Genomic DNA, 17,063 nt, shown 5'->3' on the forward strand with positions numbered 1-17,063 from the left:
CACCTTTGGACAAAGAATCCTGTATGGAGGTTTGCTGGTGACCCTTCTCATCCTGAAGCTTCAGGTGACTGCACATTACAGGAAAACAGGCTTTCAGTAATCTGAAGATCACTTAAATGAATGCAAGTCTGGTTACACATAACAAAATAATTAAATGGAGTATAAAACTGAAAGAGCTGGCACACTAAAATATGCCACCATATAATCATTTAAGCACAGGGAAAGGGGAAAACGGGCATTAAAGAAAAAGAAACAAAAAAACCCGACAAAAATCTCCCTTAAACTGCTGGGGCAAACTGAACAAAACTCAATACTTAACTGGTGCACAAATTACAACACTTACAAGTTCTGGCAAGATACAGCTATAAGGAAACTTCCATCACAGCAGAAGATCAAATTTCAGTTTCCTGCAGGATATATCCCAATCCCAGCGCAGGACCAACTCTTGTGTCTATGTGGGAACGGTACAGAGCCAGAAAATACACTATAAAAACAGTCTTGTGAGGAAGAATTGTGACAAGAGAAATTGCTTACCCTCAGCAAAGTAGCTGAATACATCCAAGTCGCTACTATGATTAGCAACATAAAAACTACACGACAGTGAGACTTGGAATATCTGGTAGCAATACAGATATTTTCTGCTTAATAATTTGTTACCAAACAAAAGATGCTCCTCGCCTTGTTCACGCAGACACCCCAAACACACCAAGCTGTCAGTAGGCTGATATTTGCAGAAAAGGACTGCTTCCCCTATTTTGGCTGCTAACGTAGGGGGAACAGGGGAGAAACAGGGAAATTACATCCTTTCTTTTGGGTCTGGTTTTCTGACAGCAAACACTTTTCGGCTTCCTCCACAAAGTGTACGCAGGTGCATGTGACCAACCCAATTTCCAAGCACATTCCCGTCATCTCCCCGCCAGCACAGCGGCAACTGCCAGACCCTAGGGAAGCACTGAAGTACTGGTTGGGTGATCCCGTCCTTGCCAGGGACTTAGGAATTTGAAGATTGTGCATATGGTAAAATAACCAGGCTGATAGAGTTTGGTTTAAGAAAGAAAAAGTTTTATTGTTTTGAAGTCTTAGACTGAAATGTTGCCAAAGTAACTGAACTTCAGTGTATCAAGAAAAGCCTGCTTTGCCCACCAGAGATTGACCCAGAAGGAAAAAAAGTAATAAATACAATAAAGGAATACATAAATTGTGCAAGCCCTCTACTTCCCCCTCCTTTCTTTCAAAGCAAGCAAATAAAGCTTCAAATCTACACCACAGTTCTCTCTCCTATCAGTTCCCCTTAGCTCTTCACTTGATTGATATCTCGTGAATCTGTTACACACAGAAGAATAGATTTTATATGCTCAGTACCCCCACACCACAGTAATTTTTGTACTTCTGTCTGTCCAGACAGCAGGCTGCGAGTAAGCAAGGACAATCATAGGCTGAAGTAGATAGTAATTGCCCCTGCAGTTTTGAAGGACTTGAAGAAAAGCGCAGCTGCCACCCCAGATCACAGCAGCGATGCCTCCTTCTCAGTGACAATCGTATTAAATTGTCAGAGTCAGTATAGCTTGCTTGTAGCGGTAGAAAGAGTAAGAAAATAAATGGGTTGATTTCCAGCATCACTTAAAAGAAACAGGAGGTCCTGAAGGAAAGGGAGAAGCATAACACCATAAAAAAACTTGACAGCCAGAGAAAAATTTCCACTTGACTTTCCCTACTGAAAAATCTCTCTTGAGCGTTGGTGTCCATTCCCATTGAGTGACATGAATTTGTTGTGGGCAAAGTTAACCTGTAGAAAGGCAGGGGGAAAAAAGGCATAAGAGGAAAGCTAGCCTTAAAATAGCTGGATAGTCATGAACTTTTCACTGTTCTAGTGTCACCTCTCCTGCCTCCTGACCCCTGGCATAAAAACAGGAAGAATTCCCCTGAGAAGCTGGTATACCGTGGTATTAATGGGAGGAAGAAAAAAATAATTAAGCTACAGATAAACCAATTACTTCAGAGTCCAGGACTACCTTGGTAGTCAGTATGCTGGAACAAATCAAGGCAGATTTCACAGGACTGAAGTGCGAAGCGCGAAAGCCGTGTTCAGACATGACAAGCGATGGCTAAGTTGGTGTTGCACTGACTGTTCAAGTGTAGGATGGGGATGCCCAGAGCACTGTGCATAACTTGAGAGACTCAACTCTAAAAATTATTAATAAATCTCAGTCCAGTTCATTGCTCAAAGCCAGGAAAGGCTTTTTTTTGTTGTTGTTGTTTTTTCTTTTTTGAGGAAAGGATTTAAGCCTGATGGTTTCTGCGTGTGAATTTCTCTCTTCTTGGCAAGTACTTTTTTTTCTTTTAAAATTTGAATTAAATAGCTGTGGTTTACAATGCAAGCCCAAAATCCAGACATCAGAGGATGTGGCTAGCAGCAATGAACCCTTTGGCCCTACATGCACAGCACAGCTGGCTGCTGAGCAGGAAGAATAATATAGGTAAGGCCATCTAGTCCTGTCACTGTGGCAATCCCCTAATCGCTTTGCTCAGCCTTACAGAGCAAACAAGGTGGATTTGCTCACGGTGACAACCTAAGCACCACACCCCACCACCCCCGTACAGAGCTCTGCTCCTCCAAAAGGCATTTTTCCTTTCTGTTACTCTAGCTTAGCCTTAAGGAAAAGGAAATTGCAGACTCTGGCGGCTCTTTAATCCCTGAGCGCAACTTGCGAAAGAAATAAATCTTGCAACTTGCTGCTTCTCTACTCTCGGCAACATCATTTTCCATGGAAGGGTGGGACAAGAGATGCTCCAGCATCACACACTTACAAATATATTCCAAAGAGTAATTGGACTGGGTTTCTACATGTCTATTTTGAAGAAAAAAGAGCTACAGTCATTCTTTAAAAGAACCATCTGAACGTGAAACGACCAAGCCAGCAAGAAAAATTAGATTTAGTGTTTATCTAACTAACATAAATCTTATAAATTTTAATAGTGAGGCTGTAACACGCTTGAGGCCCACATGGGAGATGAAAGTAGGGAAAAGGTTTCATGGAAAGGCAGCAGGGAGAAATCTGGTTTTTTTAAATTAGGAAACCAGAAGAGATGCAAGGAGGACTATAACATTAACATCTGCCACAATCTGCACCGCTACAGTGGAGAATGGGTAATTGTGTCTGTCTCTTAAACAACTGGCATCCAAGCCACACGACAAACTTCCTAACTCAAACATCCCCGAGCACAGGAGTACGCATTCATGCTGAGAAAAAGGCACGAGGGGCACAGGATCGCTTCAAACATGCAACTTTGTGGTGAAAATATGAGTCTGAAGACTTCTGCTGGAAGCCCGAGAATAAAAGTGGTGGCGGTCGTGGCAGCAAGATCTATCCACATAACCTTAGTGAAGCAGGAGAGTATTTTTCCTATCTTGCAGTTGGGGAACCAACGTATGCAAGGTCTTAACCAGGAGCCAGCAAGAGAAGCAATGGATCGAGTCTTGGTGTCTTGAAATGCAACCCTGTAGCTCAGCCGCGTACCTCTAGATCATGCCTGCTCTACCTGCAAAATTCTGCAAGTCTCATTTTGAACAAAAACTAGGCTTTCTAAAAAAATTATTATTGATTATACGAAACAGCTATGATTGTAACATCCATATAAAACTTAGTAAGGTTGAGTTTTGTTGTTTTCTCCCTTATGTTCCTGTTAATCCAGAAGGGGACTGCAGTCTTTTTAAGTTCACAAACCAGACCTAACATGGGAGCTGTTGCTTCTCCGGCCAGCGGGTGTCTTTTCTGTAGCGCTAAAGCAGGAACAAGGCTGTGGATGTATTTGAAAAACACACGAGTGGTGTTTCAGCTCAACTGGTCATAAGGTTTTGAACAAACACCTCCGCTTTTTTCGATGGGTTGCTAAAAGAGACCATTTCAGGCACTCTGCAGACTCTGGAAGATATTGACCTTTCTTTCCTTGGACTCAATTCACATTTTTCACTTCATGGTCATGTGGGATTATTATCTATAATTGAAAGTAAAAGTGTAGATTAAGGAGAAAAATTTGCACAAGAACTCAATTATACAGCAAACTCTGTGGCTGAGGAACTACAGAATATATTCAGTCCTTATTGAACATTATTTCTGAAATGAATGTTAATTAAGGAAGGCTGAAGATGCAGGCTGGAAGGATGAAGACAAACAGAACAATCTCAGACTGTTGCAATGACAATGTTTCCCCCAACGGAGACAGAACGGATGGCTAGTCTTACTCAGATTGCATCTCTTGAGAGGACGATTTATAATGTACAAGACAGGAGAAATTTATTTGCTAACATATGGAAAACATTTATGGGCTCTACTGAGAATCTGGAATTAAAGAAACACAACTATGTATTGTTAAAACTTCTAAATGGAGATTTCATTTTAGAAATAAGCATTTTCCCCTCAAGTCAGTGACATTTATTTCTACATACTTTTGCTTTCTGCCCGGTCAGGTATGAATTTCAGAACAGGGATTTGTATCAATTTGTCTAGTTGCTGTAGGTCTAATTTACAGGAAGATTATTAGATGGTAAAGTACTGTTTTTAAAGATATAACCCATGCTTCAGAACGATGGATAGGGAGCGTATGCTGTAGGGATGGGGCAAGGTACTGCTGCCCAAGTCATTGTCTTGGCACTCCAAGTTACAGTGACGGGAGGAGATAAGGCTACTGACACCAGTGATGCTTCCCAAGCAAATGCTCACGCAGCCACAGCTGCAGATAACTCATTCCCTTAGAAACAAAAAAACCCCACCTTCTGGTACAAGAAAAAGATCCTCCATTAAGCCACACAAGATTACAGCCTGAAAGAGCGCTCCACCTCTGGGACAAACCTTCTTTTCCCCATGAAAATAACTTGCTGAATGCCTGGAAGGGTTGCATGCTGCCTGATGAATAAATGAAACTGATGATGTACGAGATGCACGCACAAAAATATGCACAAAGTCATCATCCCACGGAGCTGTATCAAAGCTTACAGGATCAGGGACAGTATAAAAGCCCCGTGTCAATCAATATCCAACAGCCATGTCAGGGTCAGTGCTTATACGCAACGACGGTTGTTTTAAAGCTGGTACCATTACATTGGTGCAAACATCAGTGCTGACGTGCAAGATAAAGCTGGGGTGGCCATCTGTAAAGCAGCCTAAGAAATGTGAAGTTTTGGACTGCTGTGGTTGGACAGATCTTCAAGGAGGAGCAGGACCTCGGGCCAAATATTTGAGGCAGCAGCGCAGCAGTGACTGCTGGGATTTTCAGAAATGGGTAAATGACTGATTAAATGACTCAATCATGCAGATGCTTTTGAAAATTCTGCCACACGCAGTTAAGTTTATTCATGCATGTGTGGGAGAGGGGGAGGACTGTGAAGATTTTAATAACTACCTTAGGAAATAAAAAAAGAACAAATGTACTTTTTCTTTAAAACAGAGCAAAAGATCTCCAAACCTGAAAAATCCACTGCTGTGGCTGGGGAACAGAGCTTGCAGGAAAGTTTTAAACAGGTTTTCTGTGCAAGGATGACCAGATGGACTATGATACACAAGTCAAAAAGAAGTGCAAAGAAAGAATTGAAACAGAAGGGTTCATAAAACATATCACAGCCCTATCAATTTCTTCCAGTCTAAAACCCCTCCATGCTTCAGTCTGTTATTTCTGGCTTATGCAGACTTCATACTCCACCATCACCTACCAGATAAATGGGAAGCTGAGAGCTTCAAAGAGCTTATGGCCTGCAGGAAAAGGAGAGACTTCATCCCAGTAAAGCAAAGAAGAAATATTCAGGAAAAAGATGCTCCTAAAGTCTGATTTTTGGAGTATGACAACAAAATCTCCCCAGTGTGACAGCTTGACCAATGGCACCACATGAGCTACCACCGTCGGTGTAGTCCTTCTCAGTACTCAAGTTCACACAACATGTGGAGAGAGCTGCCAGCCAGTGCACAACCCCGGCGTGAACATCCCCCTGGATCCCAACAAGGTGTCAGCTATGGCTGAGGTTTCCCTCCTTGCTAATGCTATCAAGTAGCTTGCTCCTCCTTCTCCACTGAGCATCCTACCCATAAACATCTGCACAGTGGGGGGTTATCTATCACCTCCCTGGGGTCAAGTAGGGGGGAAAATCTCAGAGTTTCAGCTCTTCACTTTGAATGCAGGAGTTTGAGTGATTTTGATGCAGCTGAAGTACCATTCATCTAACTTTCCCAATGTAAAGCAATACCTGCTTAAAGGCAACAGCTTCTTCCTCCTGGTAAAAAGCACCATACAAGTTTAGAAGTCAATTCTCAACCACAAGATTGAGCTTGTGGCGAAATACAGGAGCACTCCCAGGTCCCTAAACATCAGTCAGTTGGATTTTCACAAAAATATCCTCTCCTATTTCCAAAGGCTACTTTTCCTTGCTTTAACACTATTTCCATATTTAACCCAGCGAGAGTTGGCACACACCTGCCCAAGGCACATTTCGACAGTCATCCCCTTTCCAACAAGCACAGCAGAGCCGCACACAAGTCCAGCGCAACACCCTGCCCCAGCAGAGCACAACTTACCCAGCAAATCTGGGGACAAAACATTGGTAAATGGCTCTGGCTCCCGCGGTGCCTCCCCCCAGCCCGTTCCATCCCAGCGCCTATAAATCACTTCTGGCAGGTAGTTGGGAAGCAGCTGCTAATGCTAGTTTTGCTGTGGAGTGCAGGAAGTCACCTTTTAACCCTGCCTGCTGTTGTTTGTCTCCCGGAGCTGTGACAAAAGGACAGATGCAGACAACATGCCAGCCATTGGGAGGATCTGGTCAAAATACAGCAGGGAACCTGCACTAGTCCCATAGTGGTGAAACATCGCCCTCAAGAACACCTTTCAGCTTCGTGAGCTTCCTGGTGCCTGTTTTCAAATGGCTTGATGACAGTCCTCAGCATTCTCTCATTCACCCTAAAGGTGCAGGGAAGCATCCCAAAGGTGACTTTGAGGTTGCTGCTTCTGCACTGAGGACGTCCCACCTTCCACCCTCCTGCCATCCAGTCCCCACCTGCACCATGGGACAAAGAGGGCATCTGTAATATAACTAACACATGTATGCATGTGCATGGGCTTCACAATCAGAGCTGAGCAAATACATTTAATAGACAAAGTATTCGTTGTGAGTGTCTTGTTTTCAGCCCATGGAATATCCATGATAGGATTACAATTTCATCCGACATTTTCCCATCCCTCCCCCCCCCCCCCCACCCCTTTCAAGTGTGCAAGTGTAGTGGGGCAGTAGCTGCTTCTGTTTCAGAAAAGCTCCAATACACATTTTAGATATTACCACAAATTAAATACAAGCAACTCACTCCTACTCAAGTCACTGCTGGTTAGGTAGATAGCATGCTACTGTGCCTTCCTCCAGCTGAAAAAACACTTGTTTGAACTTTGCACATTTCATGCACAGGCGAAAACACCTTTAAAGCTAGCTTTTGTTAATTGCAATGCAAAATGTCATTTCCTTGAGTATGCGCCTGAGTAGCAGCCATCTACTCTAGCTTGTGTGATGCTTCTTAAGGACAAAGAGAGAGGTATTAAGAGGTGTGTATATCACTCAGGCCAAGCCACAAGACATTTGAGAGTTATTATTCGCTCACTTCTAGCCCTGACAAGATTGCTCTGCTATGTTTTTCACATGGCGACAGGAGGCCAACAGAAACCCACGGCTTTAACTTCTGTAAAGTATATACTTCCATCAAATAAAACACACCCACTGGCCAAACACGATGACGGCTGGAAGCCAACCCCGAGGCATAAAAAGAAAAACCCTTTCCAACCTGACCATGTAAACCAGAGTGTAAAAGACAACGACCTTGGGTGAGATGTACTTACAGTGAAGACATCATCATCGCCAACTTCGGCCTCGTTGTGAAGTGTTGATGAGGAAGTCGTAGACCCTAGAAAAAAAATAAAGTTTTTTAAACATATGACATTTCTATATAACTTTTTTATTTCTCACAAGTTTGTATGTTGTAGATACGTAAGAGTGGCTCAAATTAGGGAATAAAACCCCATCTGGTAGCTGGGTTGGAAAGGTAAAATCTGAAAGTGTTTCTTGACATGCAACTGCATGGTTGCCAATGCTAATGAACTGTGTTAAAAATAGCAGTTACCATTTCCAACTACAGAAGACTTTCATTTCTGAAGAACGGTAAAGCTATGCACTAATCAGTGCTTGAGACTACATCCTCATCTGTCAAGAAACCATATATGAGTTATTCTTCACGTATTCCTTACATCTGGGGGAAAATTACTTTTTATTTAAAAAACAAAACCAAACCAAACAAAAAAAACCCCAAGCCAAACCTCACTTTGATAATGAAGAGTTAGATTGGATTTTTTTCTTCTAATTTCAGAATTCATTACATATTGTAAAGGTTTTCTCTGTTATCAGCTATTTCTCAGAGAACCACCTTGCCCCACATAAGGGAAGTATTTGAAAGGAGCTGAAATGTGTAAAACCATAGACAAGAACAAAGTACGGGGGTGCAGTTCTCATTAGTAACATGGCATCATCTGGAGCAGTGGGAAATCATATTGAAAAACCCCACCTTCCTCCAATCTCCTTCCCACCCCATGGGTGTCCCTGTCCAGAGCAGCCTGAGAGCCTGGTCAGCACCCACATCACAGAAGGGCAGCGGGGAGAGTGGCACACCACTGCTGGACTTGGCAGTAAATTTATGCTGTGGCTAAAAGGGGGTGACCCCTCTCCCTACCCCTGGCCAAGGGTCCTGGACCCCTTTCCTGGCTGGCTTCATCCCCATGAGGCTGCCAAGGAGGGTGGGTGCAGCAAGATGCTCTGATAGGAGGAGAAACCCCAAGTCAAAGGCATATTTTTTTTTGATGGAAGTCCACTGTTATACTGAATTAAGGCCACATCACATCCCTAACTAAAATAGGTGAATGGTTTGTACCATCCTCATTCTGGAAATTTTTAAAAATAATATGCTTTATATAATGCTATCTGCACCAGCCTTGTCTGCTCTCATTTGCATCACCATGAAGATGTGCAGAGCTAGAGTGCGAAAGCCCACTTAAAACACTAAGTAACGTGAAAACATTTGTGCCATTTGCTACATTAGCTTTAAAAGTAAAAAATCCAGACGCTTTACAGAGCTGCATAGGATTCTTGTGCTTGTGCACAAAACTCCTATACTTCTGATGCTACAGGGAACAAACTATCAGTTAAATATTAATAATAAAGCAGCAATTTCATGAAGTGAAGTTTCAAATGCACAGTTTGTTGTGCTTAATATTACCTGCTAAATTTCATCAACTACGTGAACAAAAAATGAATGATAAATGAAATCCACTGCCCGATGCCGTGTGTGCATGAGCCAGTTATTGTTTTTCCTTCAGAAAGCCTTATTTGGAAGTTACGGAGGAACACATTCATAAGGATCAGTCTGTGCTGTGAATGGGATAAATACAGATTTGCTGATTTTTGAAGTATCTGAAATACAGCAGAACTTGATTTTAAATACCCCCACTGTAAAATGGATCAGAAAGAGAAGAACAGGAGCCATCACTTTCTGGCATGTCCAAAATACTACTCGAAACAGCTGAGTTATTGTCTCCCTGAAACTTTGCACAATCCCATGACACTTACATAAAACATCACTTTTATGACTCAAAATGCTTCCCAGTTTTAGCAAGCAAGAAGAAGAAAGTGGAAGGCCTAGCTGTAACTTCTTCATGCTAATGGCACAGGAAAAAAGCAAATGAGTAACTAGCTGAGAAGATCCTTCCTCTAACTGATGAGGTATTTACCAGGAAAGAGCCCTGGGGGATTAATTCTCTCCCAATACCTACCATTTCCATGTTAAAGCAAGGGTAGGGCATCAAGAATATTAAGCTGTCTATGGAGCTAATATCCTCAAAAAGTATACACATCTGTATGTATATTTGAGCTCGTGTCCTCAGAAAATAGTACAATCTGTATATAAAAATATCCCGGTCACACCGGGTGAGAAGGAGAAAGGCTTTGGACCACTAAGTCCCTACATAAAGTGGTATGGTTAAAAAAAAAACCAAAAAACAAACCAACAAAAACCCCCCATGAAGAATCAAATTTCATTAAAATAAAGCACTTTTGAATTATAGCTGTATTATGATTGCCGGATTGCAATGAAATGTGAAAAGGAAAAATTTATGACAACTTCAAAGCACAGGCAATTCAAACACATTTTTTTCAGAATTGAAAAAAAACACCAAATCACAACAAAGTCTTCAAGAACTACCATTCAACTAAGAGGATGCAGACAAAACTAATTACTGCAAAAAACCAAAAACAAAACAAAGTTTTATTCAACTCCAGGGCAGGAATTCATACTATGATTTAACAAAGACTCAGTAAGATGAGATTTGGCTGCATATAAAGAAAGGCCTGAGCTGTCTGAGTTGCCATCGCTAGCATGAAACCCAAGACTATCAAAAAAAGCAGTAAAAACAGACTCAAAGATCATTAAGGGGGGAAGTCTGGACAGACCCAGACCAGGCCAGACAGGACTGGAAAATACTTGGACTGAAATCCCTTCTCTCCTTAAGGTACGAGAAAATTCAGTTCTTAAAAGTAAGTGGGGGCTTGCTCAGTGCGAGGCAAGCACCCGACTACACTTGGAGACATGCACAAGAGACGTCCGAGCCCAAGAACTGATTTTAAACCCATCCCTCTTCCCAGCTCCATGACTCAAATCCCCTTCCCCACTGTTCCAACGGTCAAAGTGGCCACTGCTGTGCGCTGCGCTACCTTCAATGAGGTCCTCGATGGCTTTCCTCACTCCTCTGTCGAAGGCTCGAGCGTCGGCGGGGCTTTGAAACGTGAGCCCGAACTTTCTGTTGTCAACTTTCCAGTGGTGGAAGGTAGGGTTTGCCTTCGTGTACACCAGGTCCTTCTTCACAAAGCACTCCAGCACCACCTGGGAGGGCACGAGCCCCAAAAGAGGAGCAAAGTCACTTTTCCCACCCTAAGGACACAGCTGGCACTGTCTCAGCCGAGACCCAAAAGCAAGCCAAGTCATGCCTCACATAGGGGAACATCCTTCCCTACCAAATGATGACTAATAAACACCAGACACTGCAATTGTTCTCATAACCACTGCACATTCATCTTTTGCTTGTGCTCTGAGTAGGTGCTTGCTCCCTACCCCAGGAGCCTATTTCAGACCCAGACTCAGTACAGCACAGGTTACAGCTGGTGGAGGGAGAACCTCTTCTCTCAAAAATTCTGCTCAACAGAAACTTTATTCTCTGGCAGATTTAGGCTGTGCTGTAACACCCCCCTCACCTTTTTTCCCTCCCTCATCCCCAGCCAGACATTCATCTCAGACCTTGCTCAGGGAGAACAGGAATGGCTTGTAAGTCTTACCCCATCCCCTAAAACCATAAGCATGGCTCCAAAATAGTGTCAAAAAAAGCATCCTAAGCAAAACAGTATTGCAAAAGACAAACTGTACTTGAAACAGCTTTAAAATGCCAGTCTCTTTGAAAGCAAGATCATTCATGACTCAGATAATGACTTTTTTTGCCCAAACACTGAGTTTGCAGAGCCTGTGCAGGAAGCATATTTTTAAGCCAGCCCATCTCTTCATAAGAGTGAATTTCAGAAGAATCAAATACATAGAAATGAGATAACAAACTGTAACATCTAAAATGGACCCAGGAAATAGGGAATAGGCTTTATTAATTTGATTTGTGCGGGGAAAGAAGAGAGCTCCTTTTCAGATAAACAGCTACCAGGAGAAACCGAGTGCGTCAATTCATAAAAGACAACTTGTCTTCATATTCTCACTCTGCTCATTCAAACCTTGAACAGCATGCAGCATAAATAATTCATGGCAGTTTTAAAGGCTTGCACTGCATTACTCAGTGAAATGTGACTGTCTTCATGGGTTCTTTATACTTCAATTCACTTCTCACCCCTGCTAGGTCTTAGGAAAAAAAAAACACAGGCCCTTTTTCCATCATCAAAAGGGGCTTTTGCACGTGGATGCCAAAAATTTACCTGCTCCTTCCAAGTGGTGGCTCACCAACCTAGATAGCAAAAGATGGCAATTCTAGATGAGGATGGGTTTGTTTTGTCCAGTCTGGTACGATTTGTACATGCCTGTTTTTTATATTTTTAAAAAACTTGCACAAGAATACAATAGCAATAGATTTGGGATAATTCTCCTTAGAAGAACAGAAAAAAGTTGAATTAGGGTCTATTACCAGTTTGTCTTTCTGCCTTTCACCATGGATTAGAAATCCACTTCTTCCATTGCCCTCTGGGTACGTGACCTTGCAGACGCCAACTCTACTGAGACCGCCTCCTTCTTGTGGCAACCATCCCCCACTGGAGTCATCTCGGGTCATAACCACAGCTTTGACTCGCACAATATAGCTGTCACTGCAATGGTAACAAAGCAAAAACAAAACCTTTTGTGAGCATCGCATAATCTCATCAGAACATTTTTCTGGAGGGGATTTCTTGAGGATTTAGACAGCACTGGTCCAGTCCCAACAGAGAGTTTCTGTCCAGGATGGAAGTCCACCTCCGTGATGGATGGCCTTGACCATTCAAGCCACCATAGGAAAGAGATCCATCAAACAGCAAGGAATGAACCCACTGGGTTTCCAGATATGAACATACAGATCAAACAACCCATGGTCCTGGACACTCTTTCCCTCATGCAGCTGGGGACAGGGATCAAGAGAACAGGGTGAGCCAGGCAGCACGACGAGGCCACCACCCACAGGGGATGCATTGGGGCATCAGGTCTCCAAAGTGTTGGAAGAACATGTGGAACTCAAATAACCCATCAATAAAGTGTTTTAAGGTTTTTGTGATCAAATTCATGAAGTGGGCTTTGGAGGACTACACTCAAATTCCTCTGCAATTGGGACAGCTTTATGGGAAAAAAATGCACATGTGTGGCTCCAGCGGGTACCTCATTTGAAAGGAGATGGGAACTTTCTCAGCTCAGATCATCAGGATCAGACCATGTCCCTAAAACAGCTCCACCAGCATTTCAAGGGGCTTTCAAAGGCAGGCACACCATAACCTCACAAGAAGCTATTCTGGAAGCACCTGAGAGATCTGGGGATAATGCAGGTGCCCATTGCAAGGGGTCAAAAGAGCACCCACAGCGGGATGCTCTACTTCCCCAGGACTCCTCCCATACCCTTTCCACAGAGCAGCTGCTCCAGCATCTGCTGGAGACATCACCAGGGAGGGGGTAATTTGGGAGCAGAAAGGCCACTACAGGACATAAGGAAATGTCAGTGCACCTTACAAGGGGTGCGCAACAGACTGTAAGCTAAAATGTATTGTCCCCACCCCAGAGCTTCTGGGAAATACTCAAATTAGCTTTTCTATCTTCACGCTGCCACTGAGTCCTGGCTCGGTGCAACGCATCACGTGTTAGACACTCAACCCAGTGACTGCTCAGGAACAGTGCTGATGGCTGTGACGCCCTCACAGGGAGGTCACCACAGAATGGTTAGATGTCAACCACACACAACTGCAGCACTGTCGGCTGCAGAGCTGCTGAGACACCCACCAGCACCCACAAAGGTGCCACAGAACGCTCAAACTGTGAACATCAACAAGGGCTAGGAAAAAGGCATAAAGAAAATTGCCCAGGAATTGCCCATCTCCAGGCCACCAGGCGAGCTCACGAGGAGGAGGAAGCTCAACCCATAGAGAGCTCCAAGAGAAGGCCCTTCGAAACAACAGGTATCATCCTTTATGGAAAACTCCTCCTCCTTGAGAAAAGCTCTGTATCTGGACATTTTCCTAGCATCTTGAACAATGCAACAAGAGAACGGGTACTTTCTATCCAGAATTACAAGCAGCAGTAGCTTTCTTCATCCTGTACCAGGTATAACCAGGCATCACTTTTGTAATCCAAGTGCTAATACTTGAAGTTTGAGTTCCCCTTTCTATAATATGACCAGATTTGATTTAATACCTAAGCAAGCAGCCTCACAGACCCTACTTGAAGGCAGTTTTGAGGACAGACCAAGGGAGGCAGAGAGCATCTTCTGAGCAGAGGCTCCTGGGACCAGCTAGTTTTTTCTGCAGCTAGACAGATCTTGCAAAACACATGCTGCAATTTGCCCTCCAACACCTTTATTTTATGGATACACCAACTTTCTCACCAGACCTACATAATTAAGGCAGTACATAGATGCTTAAGGTTCATCCCCTATTGCTCTGAGGACTTCACACTGGCTGACAAAAAGCTTTTCAGCATACTCAGATATACATCCCGTACCACAGTTGACACATGCAAGGGATTCACAGAACTGAGAAACAACATTTTGAAGAATATTTTTGTTCTTGAGTCCTTAAAGCAGCATCCTGGTACAGGAAACAGGGCAAGCCTGTCTATAAACAGATCCAGTTACCTTTTTATTTTCTAATGAAAACCCATTTCGAAATTTTACTACTGGCGACTTTAATCGCTTGGCTTCCTGATACTCAGAATTAAGCAAAATACTTCAGCTAATTTCCTACTGTACAAAAACTGAGCTGCTTCCATCCAAGACAATTTGTGTTTTCTTCTCTGTACCTTTCCCATATGGTCTATAAGGACTAGCAATTAACAGATAAAGAAAGAAGAAAGCCAATTATACATTTCTACATAGTTCTGATACCCAAGGATCCTTTCTGGATTTCATTCTAACTCTTCTCACTTCTGCAGAACCCCCATTGAATTTCAAGCTCTCTTCTGAAGTTGAAGCTGCTCAATGTGACCTTCCTTTCCATCCTCCCACAAGTCATCCACACAAACTGCTGCTTCTCCTTCCATGCTTGAAAATTGCCACTGGCAATATAGCTTCCTGCTGGATTTACCATTCATTTTTAAGGCATCAGCCAGAGCCTTCGGCTATCCCAAAGGTAACGTTGTCTTCAGTTACTTTGCTGCAGGAATCATCCACTTAAAGGAAAATTAAGAAAGCAGCAGCTACTCAGTACTCTATGATTTCTACCAGTTATTTGCATGTTTCCATCACCTCTTGGTGATTTCTCTAGGCTGGAAATCACATCTGAGTGCTAGTGAATGCCTACACATTAAATCTAGGTCCCCTGACTGCTATCCCTACTATCACAATCTGGTGGGGCAGAGAGACATACTGTTTTCCTCTTTCTATCCACACCTATACCATGACCTATGGGTCTTACAACCTCTGCCACCAAGGCCATTGATTTCACCCACATGCCACGAGAACACCATATAAACTGCATTTCTCCCACCCTGAAGAGCTACCTCCTTATATATATCAAGTCAAGGGGTTTAGTTTAGTCTGGAGAAGAGGAGGCTGTGGGGAGACCTTATCACTCTCTACAACTACCTGAAAGGAGGTTGTAGCAAGGCGGGGGTCGGTCTCTTCTCCCTAGTAACAAGCAATAGGACGAGAGGAAATGGTCTCAAGCTGCACCAGGGGAAGTTTAGGTTGGACATTAGGAAAAACTTCTTCACCGAAAGGGTTGTCAAACATTGGAACAGGCTGCCCAGGGAGGTGGTTGAGTCTCCATCCCTGGAGGTATTTAAAAGAAGGGTAGACGTGGTGCTTGAGGATATGGTTTAGTGGTGGACTTGGCAGTGATAGGTTAGCAGTTGGACTTGATGATCTTAAAGGTCTTTTCCAACCTTATATATTTCTATGATTCTATAAGTCAGAAAACCTAGTTTCCATCCCCTGACCATGGCAAGATGACCTCTGCTCCCCTATTAGAAAAGGACCTTGTCCAGCAGAAGGGTTCACCTTTGACAAGGTAAGCAGAGGTCTGGCTCTGTTAACGTAATCCCTTTCCTGCGTGATCAAGAGTCACCAGTGATGTTCCCATCCCCACTACCATGAGACTCCAGCCACAGACACGTTTCCCAACATGCAACATACCCCAAGGGACTTATGAAAAAAAAAAACAAAGAAAAGAAAGAAAGGGAAAAAAAGGTGTTTAAGGCTTCTAAGGGCTTGACATCTTGGGTTAGCCACTGGACCAGACTCAGAAGCTGCACATTGAGTTTTCAAGGCTACGCACTGCTTCCTTCAGTTTTATATGTCAAAATCTTGCCTGCTGTTTCTATCCACAAGCCTAGAATAGGCAATGCTTCTTTCCCTTATGCCAGTGTTGATAAATACTTGGGAGGTACTCAAATATTTCAGGTCCATATAAGGACCTTGCTTCCTTAGTGTAAAAGCTGTTTATTTTCTTTGCTATTTAATTTTACACGACTGCACTGAGGCTCTGCCTGGCTGCAAGTGCTCAAAATCCTCTGGAGCGAAGGAGCAATCTGCAAATCCCATGTGCATGTCACTGCTCAAACCTTGGTACACCCAAGCAGCAAAACGACCATGTTCAAGTCATCCACCTGCACTTTTAACATGGCAACTATGCAATTTGACTATTCCAGGAGAAATGGTTAATGAGGCACATGAAAAAAATTTGGTCCCTTACCATTAATGAGATACTGACTGACACTGAGATTAGATAATGCCAGCCTTTTGTTTAGTTAAAAATGAAACAGCTAAAAAAACCCCACAGCAGCCTTTGCTCCCCTCATTTTACTGGCTTCTGAAAGTTTAAAGACCGCTCTAATTGTCAGGTTTATGGCCTACATGCTACGTGTTTCATGCAGACTATTCTTAATTATGCTCTTAAATGGAATGCTTTGCTATCTTAACCCTACAGATTTGTCTTCAACAGCCTTGAAAGCTTGGGAAGAAAGTATCTGCAGGGATTACGCAGCTGCATGGCTGCTGGCCAGTGTGTTCGAGGGCTGCTTCAGGTTGTTCACCCGCCCCACCCAGAGCAAAAAAACATAATGAACTTGGGCAGTAAAGGTAGCGCAGAAAACCATGTGCTGTTTTTATTGGAAGGAAAAGAGCTTTAAAAATTATAGCTCATGGGTGTGCGCATATATATATAAAAATGTAAAAAAATATTTTAAAAAGAGTGTGTGTATAATTACTACTCTGAAGGGTATTGAGAATTTTCCTAAACAGGAAGTGACTGTATGATTACCTTTGTGATAACTGAA

General features: G+C 43.1%; 1 protein-coding gene across 2 annotated transcripts in view; it reads right to left on the reverse strand.

Moving 5' to 3' along the window:
• The window catches only part of SPRED2 (sprouty related EVH1 domain containing 2), a 66,492-nt gene that overhangs the window by 15,730 nt on the left and 33,699 nt on the right, over window positions 1–17,063 (reverse strand). For both annotated transcript variants that reach the window (XM_075088394.1, XM_075088395.1), the window contains exons 2-4: window positions 12,244–12,421; window positions 10,784–10,952; window positions 7,867–7,931 (exon numbers count right to left, since the gene is read on the reverse strand). In XM_075088394.1, coding sequence (XP_074944495.1) covers window positions 7,867–7,931; window positions 10,784–10,952; window positions 12,244–12,421 — 412 coding nt within the window. The remainder of the gene's footprint in view (window positions 1–7,866; window positions 7,932–10,783; window positions 10,953–12,243; window positions 12,422–17,063) is intronic.

This window comes from Phalacrocorax aristotelis, chromosome 3 (genome assembly GCF_949628215.1).
Source record: "Phalacrocorax aristotelis chromosome 3, bGulAri2.1, whole genome shotgun sequence".
NCBI classification, from domain to species: domain Eukaryota; kingdom Metazoa; phylum Chordata; class Aves; order Suliformes; family Phalacrocoracidae; genus Phalacrocorax; species Phalacrocorax aristotelis.